The following is a 14,494-nucleotide window of genomic DNA, read 5'->3' on the forward strand; positions in this document are numbered from 1 at the left end:
TTTTTTTTATAAATTTACTTTATTTATTTATTTTTGGCTGCGTTGGGTCTTCGTTGCTGCACACGGGCTTTCTCTAGTTGCAGCGAGCGGGGGCTACTCTTCATTGCAGTGCACGGGCTTCTCATTGCGGCGGCTTCTCTTGTTGTGGAGCACAGGCTCTAGGCACGCGGGCTTCAGTAGTTGTGGCACACGGGCTCAGTAGTTGTGGCTCGCGGGCTCTAGAGTGCAGGCTCAGTAGTTGTGGCACACGGGCTTAGTTGCTCCGCGGCATGTGGGATCTTCCCAGACCAGGGCTCGAACCCGTGTCCCCTGCATTGGCAGGTGGATTCTTAACCACTGCGCCACCAGGGAAGCCCTAGGGTATATATTTTGATCTCTTAAGTACCATTTCCCACTAAAAGAAATCAGGGCTTTTTGTAAAACTGCCTGATTCCACATGTGAGTTAGGGAATAGATAGTTGGCTTGTGAGGATGGGTTTGTGTCAAAAGAACCTAAAACCCAGTTTGAAAAGGCTCTCACTGACCTGAGTTGGACAATTGGGGCATCAGAAAAACAATAATAAATAACCACTATGATTGATTGAATCATACTTGATATATAAAAATCCATGAGTTTCTAATAATGAAACTTACGTAAGAACTAAATAGAATAAAACTTGTTTGTTGCCATGCAGTGGTTATTGTATCATTTCCTTACTCTAAAAACTGGTAATTGAAGGGAATGGACTAAACGTTTATTCTACCTTTTCAACAGGAATTGTATTTCATTGTAAGCAAGTATCTCCAGTTCATGAGGTAAAGCTCTTCTTTCTACAGGAATACTAGCTAACAGAGAAGGAATAATAGAATTAGAAAAATCAACATTTTGCAAACCCTAAGGAAATATTTGATTTAGACAAAGCTCATTAATGGATGCTAAAACCCTTAAAACTTGAATTGATGAGGAACAATATGGGCATGGTTCTGAATTACCATCTCATAGATTACTTGCTAGTCATAAGGGAAAAAACAAAACTGTACAGTGAGGCGGGCAGGGGAGGGCATCATACTGTTGTCACCTGAAACCAGTCATCAGTATTAGCATCATTATGAATATTGGGTTGATATGGCATGATGAGCCTCCTCGTATGATGTAAAATACAGTACATAGTTTAACATCTGAAAATCAGTTAATGTAATACTATATAAATAGAATAAAAAACAAAGCCACATGATCATTTCTGTAGATGCAGCAAAAGCATTTGACTAAATCCAACACACTTTCATGATAAGAAGACTTAAACTTATAGGGACTTCCCTGGTGGCACAGTGGTTAAGAATCGCCTGCTAGTGCAGGGGACACGGGTTGGAGCCCTGGTCTGGGAAGATCCCACCTGCTGTGGAGCAGCTAAGCCTGTGTGCCACAACTACCGAGCCTGCGCTCTAGAGCCCGCGAGCCACAACTACTGAGCCCACGTACCATAACTACTGAAGCCTGCATGCCTAGAGCCCGTGCTCCACAACAAGAGAAGCCATCGCAATGAGAAGCCCGCGTACCGCCACGAAGAGTAGCCCCCGCTTGCCTCAACTAGAGAAAGCCCGCACACAGCAACAAAGACCCAACGCAGCCAAAAATAAATGAATAAATAAATTTTTAAAAAGACGTAAACTTATAATAGAAGAGAACTTCCTTAACCTGATAGAGGGCATTTATGAAAAACTCACAACTATAATTATATTGTATACTTTCCCCCTAAGATCAGGAATAAGGCAGATTCTGCTTTTGCCACAGAGCATATCCATTCAATATTGTAGTGGAGGTTCTAGCTGGGGCAGTTAGGCAAGAAAAAGAAATAAAAAGCACCCAGATTGGAAAGGAAGAAGTAAAACTAGCTCTGTTTGCAGATGACATGATTTTGTATATAGAAAATCCTAAGGAATCCACTAAAACATTATTAGAACTAATAAATTCAGCACAGTTGCAGGATATGAGATAATTATACAAAAATTACTTGTGTCTATGCATTAGTAATGAACAATACAAAAATGAAATTAAGAAAAAAGAAGTACAAAATTTATTTAATATGAGAAGATATATGCACCCTTAATGTTCATTGCAGCATTATTTACAATAGCCAAGGTATGGAATCAACATGAGTGCCCATCAATAGCTGAATGGATAAAGAAGATGTGGTGTGTGTCTGTGTAAATATACACACATACACAAAATGGAATATTACTCAGCCATAAAAAAAATGAAATATTGCCATTTGAGACAAAATGGATAGACCTAGAGGGTGTTATGCTAAGTGAAATAAATCAGACAAAGACAAATACTGTATGATTTCACTTATATGTGGAATCTAAAGAACAAAACAAATGAACAAACATAACAAAACAGAAACAGAGTCACAGATACAGAGAACAAGTGTTTGCTAGAGGGGATGGAGTTAGGGGGAGGAAAAAAATAGGTGAGGGAGGTTAAGAGGTACAAACTTTCCGTTACAAAATAGGTTATGGGTATGAAGTGTACAGTATGGGGAGTATAGTCAATAATTATATAGTATCTTTGTATGGTGATAGATGGTGACTAGACTTATGGTGACCATTTTGAAACGGTGACCATTTATTATCAAATATATATCAGATCACTATGTCATATACCAGGAACTAACATAGTATTATAGGTCAACTATACTTCAAAAACAAACAAGTAAATTCATAGAAAAAGAGATCAGATTTGTGGTATCAGAGGCAGGTGGTGGGAGGAGGGGGAATTGGATGAAGGTGGTCAAAAAAGTATAAATTTCCAGTAAGATAAATAAGTACTGGGGTATAATGTACACCATGATTAAAATAATTAACACTGCTGTGTGTTATATGTGAAAGTTGTTAAGAGAGTAAACTCTGAGTTCTCACCACAAGGAAAAAATATTTTTTCTTTTATTTTGTATCTATATGACTTGATGGATGTTGACTAAACTTATTGTGGTAATCATTTCATGATGTATTTAAGTCATATCATTATCCTGTACACCTTCAACTTATACAGTGCTATGTCAATTATATCTCAAAACTGGAAGAAAAGATATAAAAAGAAATAGATTCTAATGTTGTTTATGTAAAACAATAAATTCAAATGGACTCTTCTGATTGAGTTTGGATAAATTTTAATTAAAGAGGAACATTTTAGGACTGAGGCTTTGTCCAGTTATAAAGATTTGCACAGAAATCATGTAACAAATAATTGGGCATGGCATAAACTGTCTTGTTTTAACAAGACAATTTTTGGCAAACCTAAATATTTTCACAAGAATATATTTTTTTACTTGCATTAAAACATTTTTAGTATTTACTTTGTACTTATGGTCACTGACAGACTTTTGTTGAATATCCACTCCTTCAACATGTACAGTTTCTAAGGACAGAGTTACATTTTTCTAATTGTTTCTCAGTGTCCCAGATTTAGGGAAGCAGATTTACAAATATTTTACTTAAGTGCTGTTGTGTCACAGTTCTGGATTTAGTGCAGGCATATTTAGATGTGATCAGATCTTAACTTGTGCTAACATGTGCATGTCTTGATGCTTCAAATCAACTCAGTTATATATAAAAGTAACGGGAAGAAAAATAAATTGGGACCGGGGGCTTACCTCAGAATTTATCTGACCTAAGGAAGAGAAAAGTAATCATTTTAAAGTGTCCATTGCATCCTTTTGTATCTAGGGGATGAGCATGCAGGGGCTGAAAGCTTCCTTGCCTGGAAAGAATTTAGCAGTAGTAGATCTTTTATGTATTTAGAGACATCTGTGTGTATTTCTCTGGAAGCCCATGGGAGATTTTTTGTTTGTTTGTTTTTATGGAGGCTTTGTTACGTAGCACGATTAGTTAAATCATTGGCCATTGACAATTGATTCAACCTCTAGCCCCTCTGGGGTTGGGGATGGGACTGAAAGTTGCAACCTTCTAATCACAAGGTTGGGTCTCCAGGCAACCAGCCTGCATCCTTAGGTGCTTTCTAAAAGTCACCTCATAAACATAACAAAAGACAGCCCCCACTTCTTCACTTGGGAAATTCCAAGGGTTTTAGGAGCTCTGTGCCAGAAACTGGGATGAAGATATTTCTTATTATAAATCACAATGTTAAAGGCCGTGCTCCCCAAATTCAACTACACATTCAGTACAGTTCCCCAGCTGGAAATTTTTTTTAGGTAATTGACAAGATGGCTCTAAAATTCATATGAAATTGTAAGGGACCCACAATAGCCAAAACAACCCTGGAAAAGAAGAACAAAGTTGGAGGACTCACACATCCCTCTTTTAAAACTTAATACAAAGCAACAGTAATCAAGACAGTGTGGTACTGGCATAATGATAAAAATATAGGTTAACAGAATAGATTTGAAATCCCAGAAATAAACCCACATGTCTGTGGTCAGCCATTTTTTCAACAAGAGTACCAAGACCATTCACTAGGGTAAGAATAATCTTTTTACCAAGTAGGACTGGGACAACTGGATATCCACATGCAAAAGAATGAATCTGGACCCCTAACTCACACCAACCACAAAAATTAGAATGGATCAAAGACCTAAAAATAAGAGCAAAAACGATAAAACTCTTACAAGAAAACATAGGGATAAATCTTTATTACCTTGGATTTGGCAATAGATTCATAGATGTAACACCAAAAGCATTAGTAATAAAAGAAAAAAAAAACCTTAAATTGAACTTCATCAAAATTAAACACTATTGGGCTTCCCTGGTGGCGCAGTGGTTGAGAGTCTGCCTGCCGATGCAGGGGACATGGGTTCGTGCCCTTGTCCGGGAAGATCCCACATGCCGTGGAGCGGCTGGGCCCGTGAGCCATGGCCGCCGAGCCTGCGCGTCTGGAGCCTGTGCTCCGCAACAGGAGAGGCCACAACAGTGAGAGGCCCGCGTACCACAAAAAAAAAAAAAAAAAAAATTAAACACTTTTATGTTCCAAAGGACACTACCAAGAAAGTGAGAAGATAGTACACAGAATGAGAGAGAGATATTTGCAAGTCATATTATCCGATAAAAGGAACTGGTATGTTGAACTTACAAAGAACTCTTAAAACTTAAAAATAAAAAAGCAACCCAGTTTTTTTTTCTTTTTTTTTAGTGATGGCATTTTATTATTTTATTTTATTTCATTTCATTTCACTGTGTGACTTGCAGGATCTTAGTTCCCCAACCAGGGGTTGAACCTGTGCCCTCTACAGTTAAAGCACAGAGTCCTAACTGGACAGCCGGGGAATTCTTCACAACCCAGTTTTTAAAATGGGCAAAGGATCTGAATATGAGTTTCTTCAGAGAATATACAAAATAACCAATAAGCACATGAAAAGATGCTCAACATCATAAGTCATTAGAGAAATGCAAACCAAAACCATAATGAAATACTTCTTAATACCCGCTAATGGCTATAATCAAGAAGCAGGTAATAACAAGTGTTATTCGAACCCTCAGACACTGCTGGTGGAAATGTAAAATGGTGCACCCACTTTGGAAAGAGGCAGTTCTTCAACCTGTGAAATGTAGAGTTACTACATGCCCCAGCAATTCGACTCCTAGACAGACTCAAAATAATTGAAAACAGGTGTTCAAATAATTATTTATACATGAAAGTTCATAGCATTATTCATAATAGTGTTATTATTATAATAAAACAGTGTTATACAATAATAGAATAGTATTATTATTCTTAATAAAAATTAGAAACAATCCAAATGTTCATCAACTGATAAATGGATAAGCAAATGTGGTTAGGTTATATCCATTACAGTGGAATATTATTTGGTTATAAAGGGGAATAAAGTGCTGAAACATACTTCAATTTAGAGGAACTCTCTGAAAACATTATGCTAAGTGAAAGAAGCCAGTTACAAAAGACCACATACTACATGATTTCAGTTATATGAAATGTCCAGAATAGAACATCCGTAGGGACAAAAACTAGATTAGTGATTTTTTAGGTCTATGAGGATGGAGACCTTGTGGGTGCGATCATTAAAGGTTTTTTGTATTTTTTTTTTTTTTTTGCGGTATGCGGGCCTCTCACTGTTGTGGTCTCTCCCGTTGCGGAGCACAGGCTCCGGACGCTCCGGCTCAGTGGCCATGGCTCACGGGCCCAGCCGCTCCGCGGCATGTGGGATCTTCCCAGACCAAGGCACGAACCCGTGTCCCCTGCATCGGCAGGCGGACTCTCAACCACTGTGCCACCAGTGAAGCCCTTGTATGTTTTTTTGAGTTGATGAAAATGTTCTAAAACTGACTGTGGTAATAGCTGCACATAAAAACCATTGAATAGTATATTTTTAGTGAATTATATGGTATGTGAATTTATCTCAAGCTGCTAAGAAATTGAAGTACATAGTCTTACTAATGACATATTCTTGCTAAAAATGTTTTACCTGAACTTAATAAAGCCTTGAGATCTAACTTCTAGTTTATAGAAATACAGGGGAGAGATGAACAAGATAAAGAATACCGCAAGGAAGATAAATATATATAGGACATTTCAAGATAAATCTAGAATGTAGGACTTTTTATAGGAAAAATTGGCCTGACCTCAGTCATGAAGAACAAAAGTCAAGGGGTGGGCATGAGAGATTCATTTAGATGTAAATGACTCGAGGAATAACCAAATGTGATAGACATTTGGGGAATAATTAGGAAACTTGAATATGGTCAAGATATCAGATAATATTTAAAAGTTATTGTTAATGTTATTAGATTATAATAAGGATATTAAGATTATATAAGGAAATGTCCATGTTAAATACATATTAAAGGGCTTCTCTGGTGGCGCAGTGGTTGAGAGTCCGCCTGCTGATGCAGGGGACACGGGTTCATGCCCCGGTCCAGGAAGATCCCACATGCCGCGGAGTGGCTGGGCCCGTGAGCCATGGCCACTGAGCCTGCACGTCCAGAGCCTGTGCTCCGCAACAGGAGAGGCCACAACAGTGAGAGGCCCGCGTACCACAAAAAATCAATCAATCAGTCAATCAATCAATCAATATTATTTAGGAGTAAAATATCATGATGACTCTTTTTTACCTTAAAATAAGCAACAAAAAAGGAAGCATATGTGGAAAAAAGAGTTACTAAATTTAGGTAAAAGTTGTTTTTATTATACCGGTTTCTCTGTTTCTCTGTATTTAAAAAAAAGATAAAAAATAAATAAAAATCACTCGATTACTTAAACACTACACAAATAACAAAAACATACAAATTGTTCCTGAACACAGAGGGCAGAAGAGGGAAAATTTCCAAATTTGTTATATAAAGCCAACATTATGTTGACTTCAGATCTGACATAATATGGAATTTATAAATCAGTTGTATTAATAATTGTTATGCTGAAAGCCTAAATAAAACTAACAGATAAAATCAAGATTGACAGAATAATACAATCATGCCTACATTCCTGGAATGAACTGTTTTTGGAATTCATCTGTGAAACTGTTTATGCCTGGCACTTTTTGGGAAAGTAGCTCTTTGATAAGATTTTCAGTTTCTTCCAGAATTATTGGCCTCAAATCAAAAGCTGTTAATCATGGTTGATGATGAAGCACTAGTGTATTCCCATTATAGATAGAGACAGGATAAGGAAATTCACTATTGCTCTTATTATTTACCGCTATTCTGGAAGTCAGTCAAATAGACAAACAGAATGAACTAAAATACATAAATATTGGAGAGGAGGCAAAATAGTCATGATTTATACCTTGACAACCCAAGAAAATTAACTGAAAAAGAATTGGAAACTATAGTAGAGTTTAGTTAGGTTGTTAGTTAGGGAAGTTACATACTAAAAATCATAGTTTAATGTATTCAACAAAATTATTTTTTCAGGCAAGTCACTTTATTTATTTATTTACATATACATGTATCTATTCTTTTTCAAATTCTTTTTGCACTTAGGTTGTTACAGAAAAAATATTTCTTGAATGCCCTTACAAGCAATAGCTTTTAGAAAATGTAGTGAAAGAAAAGATCCCATTTGCTATACCATCAAAAAAAATAAAATACCTAGGGAAAAAACCAAGAAGAAATCTGCCAGGTCTGTTTTAAGAAAACTTTAAAACTATACTCCTGTAGGAGTATGGGCATGTAAGAAAAACAAAAAATCAGAAGACACATTTCATTCTTGGATTGGAAGTTTCAGTATTACAAACGATAAAAGTTTTTCCAAAATTAGTCCATAAATTCATTATATTCCCAATCAGAATAACAGCCAAATTCTCTTTTGGAACTTGACAAAAGTAATCAGAAGGTCTTCTGGAAAAATTTATGAGAATTGCCAGGAAAAACTGAAGAGTTATGAGTGTGAATAGATCAAACATATTTTAAATGTATTAAAGAGCCATAGTAATCCAGACAATGTGACAGTTGGGACTAAAATTCAGATCTTTAGGATCTGGGCTCTAGCACATTTTTTTTTTTTAACCTTGAATTTGGAAATAATTCCAAATTTGTAAAAAGTTGCAAAAATAGAGTACAAAGAATATTCATATACTCTTTACCCATTCACCTATCGTTAACATATACCTTATCGTTCAGCACTCTATTTTTATTTATTTATTTTTAAAAAAATATTTATTTATTTATTTTGGCTGCTCTGGGTCTTAGTTGCGGCATTTGGGATCTTTAGGTGCGGCATGCAGACTCTTAGTTGTGGCATGCGTTCAGGATCTAGTTCCCCAACCAGGAATCGAACCCGGGCCCCCTGCATTGGGAGTGCAGAGTCTTACCCACTGGACCACGAGGAAGTCCCTCAGCCCTCTATTTTTAGATTGCCTCTTCTCTCTTACTCATTTATTTGTCCTGATTCCAAATGATTATTCCTTCATTTGACAAATAAAAAATTTGCTTGATTAAATATCACCAGATGTCCCTTTCTATTCATTCTCTTGTTTCTGGTTTCTTTCTTTTTTTTTTTTTTTAAATAAATTTATTTATTTATTTTTGGCTGCATTGGGTCCTCATTGCTGCACACAGGCTTTCTCTTGTTGGGGCGAGGAGGGGCTACTCTTCATTGTGGTGTGTGGGCTTCTCATTGGGGTGGCTTGTCTCTGTTGCAGAGCAAAGGCTAGAGTTGCGCAGGCTTCAGTAGTTGTGGCTCACAGGCTCTAGAGTGCAGGCTCAGTAGTTGGGGCGCACAGGCTTAGTTGCTCCATGGCATGTGGGATCTTCCCGGACCAGGGCTCGAACCTGTGTCCCCTGCATTGGCAGGCGAATTCTTAACCACTGTACCACCAGGGAAGTCCCTCTTGTTTGTGTTTTAAGAACCCTTTTCATTCTGATTATTTCCATTTCCTCCTCTGATATTTTTTTAAAGGGTATTGGAATATTTTAGCATATAGTCAGAGGGCTTTGTGGCTTGATTTTTATATCCTCTTCATTCCATAACTAACATTCTAGAAAATTGTTTTTGTACTGTTTTGTGTTAAGTAGCTGAAGAATCCTTGGGAGTTAAATTGCTCATTGAGTTTACAAAACTAGCTTCCCTCTTCCTACATCATGGGATTCCAGTCTGTTGGTGGTTTTCCTGAGTCATATGGTCTCAGTACACTGAATTTAGTCCTGAACTAACCTGATCTTCTTGGATTTCTTTGGATTTCTAACTAGATTCCAAAGGTAGTTGGTCATTCATTCTTATTCTGAAGGTAAATCTGGATATTCTGCAATGACTCTAGATCTGATTCATGATCTAGATGTGAGAGAAGGACATTTATGGCTAGCATATAACTAATCAATTGCCACCCAACAGTCCTTTGTACTTCGCATTTGTTTCATCTCTGCTTTGGTGAATGTGAAATCCATACTCTGCCAGGTGTGTGGCATTGTGCCAACCATAATAGGGATTTACCAAATGTAATTAGACCTGGCTGATACTAATCAGCCCATCATCCAGCATTTGGCAGTATCTCTTAAAGTGTATTTAAGAGAAGTTTCTTTCTAGTCCTGCAGTACATTTCTGGGTTAATTATTAAGGCTTTTTAAAATCTATTTTGATTATCACCCTTTTGTTCCCTCTAATGGACCTTCTTATTTTCTAAGCTATAAATGATTTATTTTAAAGTTTCTTCTGTACTTGGACTTCCCTGCTGGCGCAGTGGTTAAGAATCTGCCTGCCAGTGCAGGGGACATGGGTTCTATCCCTGGTCCGGGAAGATCCCACATGTCTTGGAACAACTAAGCCTGTGCACCACAAGTACTGAGCCTGCGCTCTGGAGCCTGTGAGCCACAACTACTGAGCCCACGCTCCACAATTCCTGAAGCCCGTGTGCTTTAGGGCCCGTGCTCCACAACAAGAGAAACCACCACAATGAGAAGCCCGCGTGCTGCAATGAAGAGTAGCCCCTGCTCGCCACAACTAGAGGAATCCCGCGTGCAGCAACGAAGACCCAACACAACCAAAAAATAAATTAAAAAAAAAAAAAGTTTCTTCTGTACTTACCAGACCTCTTCTGAAGAACTTAGCCTCTGCTAGATACAGTATGGAAGTAATGAGTAGATTCTCTTAACTCTTTAATTCAGACTACTTTTCTCAGGAATTGAAAGGAAATATTGAGCTAAAAAAGATAAGAAATAGGAACATAGTGGATTAATATTTCTCTTAGTACCTTTGGCACTCTATTTTCTCTCTCTCTAGCAAAAGCTTCTGAGCAAAATCTCCAGAGGAAAGGTGACATATTGAGGAGATGGTAGAAATTAAAATAATAAAGCATTGGGGAGTGAGAAAGAATAGGTGCAAAAGAATAAATGTGTAGGTTAATGTTTTGGTCACCACAGAATAAAATACAGTTCATTAGTACGGTCTATAGCAGGTAGGTTAAAATTGAATATTAAAAGCATTGTACTGAATTTCTAGTGGATTGTGTGTGTGTGTGTGTGTTTGTGTGTGTGTGTGTGTGTCTTAAAGAGCTACTATGTTTCTTTTCCTGCTTACTGCTTTGTTTAAACATCTTATTGGGCTGTAACTTGCATAATGTATTAAAGAATTCACCCATTTAAAGTATAACTCTAGTGCTTTTTTAACATGTACTTCATTCTTTTTTTTAATGACCAAATAATATTCCATTGTATGGATTACATACCATTTTATTTATCCATTCTTCAGTTTATGGAAATTTAGGTCATTTCCACTTTCTGGCTATTATGAGTAATGCTGCTACAAATATTTGTATACAAGTTTTTGTGCAGATACATGTTTTCATACTTCTTGGGTAGATATCTAGGAGTAGAATTGCTGGGTCATATGGTAACTATACTTAACATTTTGAGCATCTCTCAGACTGTTTTCCAAATTGAACCATTTTACATTTCCACCAGCAGTGTATAGGGTTCAAATATCTCCACATCCTGGCCAATACTTATTGTTATCTCCCTTTTTGATTATAGACACCTTAGCAAGTATGAAGAGGTATCTCATTGTGGTTTTGATTTGCATTTCCATAATGGTTTATGACATAGAGCATTTAAATGTGTTTTTTTTTAGCTAATTGGTTTGAACAGGCCTTTTATTAAGGAAGTGGTATTTTGTAATGAAATTAACGTTTTTTTTCCCCCATGGGAGTCAAAAGCCCAGATTTTAGTCTTGCTTTTTATATCTGTTTAGAGGTTCTTTGACCTTGGATGGGACCTTTATCTTTTAAATGCCTTTAATTTTCTGCCTTAACAGAGTGGCTATAAAGATCAGTTGAAATAAATTAGTGAGAAAAGTTTTTGTCAGCTGGAGGGGATAACTACTCCCTATAACTCATTGTTCTCTGATGATATAATTATTCAGGCAGGGAAGAACATTCATAATGAAGAGCATCATAAAGGAGACCTCTGTGGTTTTGCCTTCTTGCCTTTCTGTCATCTGTAGCACCAACTTGGCCACAAGGAGTTAAGCTAAACCGATGTGAATAGCAGCCTCTTGAGTTGAAGTTAAATTCATTCCTGGAGGATGGTGTAAATGAACTCATTGAAATTATTGCTATAAATTAATAACATTATCTTTCTCATCCACTTACTTGTATACAACATTGGTAGTATGTTTTTCTATACTTTCTTGCAGAACTTATGCTGTCCGTTGAATGAAGAAGTAATTGCCCAAGCCAGGAAAATATTCCCTTCAGTGATAAAATACATTGTAGAAATGACTGTATGGGAAGAGGAAAAAGAACTGCCTCCTCAACTCCAGATAAGGTGGGGGATTTTTTTAAAGGGAGAAGTTTTCATGATGGTTATTTATATTGCAAAATGGGTGTTTGAAAAATGTCTTTGTTGTTATTTACTGCTTTAACTTAACTATCATTATGAAGATTTTATAGAGAATTGCCTCATTGAAATACTTCCAAAATGCCCATTTATATGAGATGGTCTCTTAAGACACTATACAGAAGTTAAGCCAAAGGAAGAGCCTAATCAGGAGCTTCAGATTTTTAAGAAAGCACATTTTGGGGGTCTTGTTCTAAATGATTTACAAGGTCCTAGCAGCCATTCATCCCAGTAGGGAGTAAATTGCCCAGTGTGATACTGGCCTGGACCAACTTCCAGGTTCTCTGAGAGGTTTGTGAACAAAGGTGGGGACTTCGGAATACTGTGTCTCCCTTTAGTCCAAGTCTTTAGCTATTTTCTTGATCAGAAGTTTTGATGGGGGCCACATTCACAGAAAAATAGATGAGATGAAAAGGCAGAGGGCTATGTACCAGATGAAGGAACAAGATAAAACCCCAGAAAAACAACTAAATGAAGTGGAGATAGGCAACCTTCCAAAAAAAGAATTCAGAATAATGATAGTGAAGGCGATCCAAGACCTTGGAAAAAGAATGGAGGCAAAGATCGAGAAGATGCAAGAAATGTTTAACGAAGACCTAGAAGAATTAAAGAACAAATAAAAAGAGATGAACAATACAATAACTGAAATGAAAACTACACTAGAAGGAATCAATAACAGAATAACTGAGGCAGAAGAATGGATAAGTGACCTGGAAGACAGAATGGTGGAATTCACTGCTGTGGAACAGAATAAAGAAAAAAGAATGAAAAGAAATGAAGACAACCTAAGAGACCTCTGGGACAACATTAAACGCAACAACATTTGCATTATAGGGGTCCCAGAAGGAGAAGAGAGAGGAAAGGACCCGAGAAAATATTTGAAGAGATTATAGTCGAAAGCTTCCCTAACATGGGAAAGGAAAGAGCCACCCAAATCCAGGAAAGGCAGAGAGTCCCATATAGGATAAACCAAAGGAGAAACACATCGAGACACATAGTAATCAAATTGGCAAAAATTAAAGACAAAGAAAAATTATTGGAAGCAGCAAGGGAAAAACAACAAATAACATACAAGGGAATTCCTATAAGGTTAACAGCTGATTTCTCAGCAGAAACTCTACAAGCCAGAAGGGAGTGGCATGATATACTTAAAGCGATGAAAGGGAAGAACCTACAACCAAGATTACTCTACCCTGCAAGGATCTCATTCAGATTCGATGGAGAAATCAAAAGCTTTACAGACAAGCAAGAGCTAAGAGAATTCAGCACCACCAAACCAGCTCTACAACAAATGCTAAAGGAAATTCTCTAAGTGGGAAACACAAGAGAAGAAAAGGACCTACAAAAACAAACCCAAAACAATTAAGAAAATGGTCATAGGAATATGCATATCAATAATTACCTTAAATGTGAATGGATTAAATACTACAACCAAAAGACACAGGCTCGCTGAATGGATACAAAAACAAGACCCGTACATATGCTGTCTACAAGAACCCACTTCAGACCTAGGGACACATACAGACTGAAAGTGAGGGGATGGAAAAAGATATTCCATGCAAATGGAAATCAAAAGAAAGCTGGAGTAGCAATACTCATATCAGATAAAATAGACTTTAAAATAAAGGATGTTACAAGAGACAAGGAAGGACACTACATAATGATCAAGGGATCGATCCAAGAAGAAGATATAACAATTATAAATATATATGCATCCAACATAGGAGCACCTCAATACATAAGGCAACTGCTAACAGCTCTAAAAGAGGAAATCGACAGTAACACAATAATAGTGAGGGACTTTAACATCTCATTAACACCAATGGACAGACCATTCAAACAGAAAATTAATAAGGAAACCCAAGCTTTAAATGACGCAATAGACCAGATAGATCTAATTGATATTTATAGGACATTCCATCCAAAAACAGCAGATTACACTTTCTTCTCAAGTGTGCATGGAACATTCTCCAGGATAGGTCACATCTTGGGTCACAAATCAAGCCTAAGTAAATTTAAGAAAATTGAAATCATATCAAGCATCTTTTCTGACCACAACGGTATGAGATTAGAAATCAATTACAGGGGAAAAAAATGTAAAAAGCACAAACACATGGAGGCTAAACACTACGTTACTAAATAACCAAGAGATCACTGAGGAAATTAAAGAGGAAATAAAAAAATACCTAGAGACAAGTGACAATGAAAACACGATGAT

At 37.0% G+C, this 14,494-nt stretch overlaps 1 protein-coding gene across 5 annotated transcripts in view; it reads left to right on the forward strand.

The window, feature by feature from the left end:
• Nucleotides 1-14,494, forward strand: part of UBR1 (ubiquitin protein ligase E3 component n-recognin 1) — a 168,866-nt gene that overhangs the window by 54,695 nt on the left and 99,677 nt on the right. For all 5 annotated transcript variants that reach the window (XM_029237186.1, XM_029237188.1, XM_029237187.1 and 2 more), the window contains one exon: nt 12,074-12,204. In XM_029237186.1, coding sequence (XP_029093019.1) covers nt 12,074-12,204 — 131 coding nt within the window. The remainder of the gene's footprint in view (nt 1-12,073; nt 12,205-14,494) is intronic.

Source organism: Monodon monoceros, unplaced genomic scaffold, assembly GCF_005190385.1.
Source record: "Monodon monoceros isolate NGI ecotype Baffin Bay Population unplaced genomic scaffold, NGI_Narwhal_1 Super_Scaffold_21, whole genome shotgun sequence".
NCBI classification, from domain to species: domain Eukaryota; kingdom Metazoa; phylum Chordata; class Mammalia; order Artiodactyla; family Monodontidae; genus Monodon; species Monodon monoceros.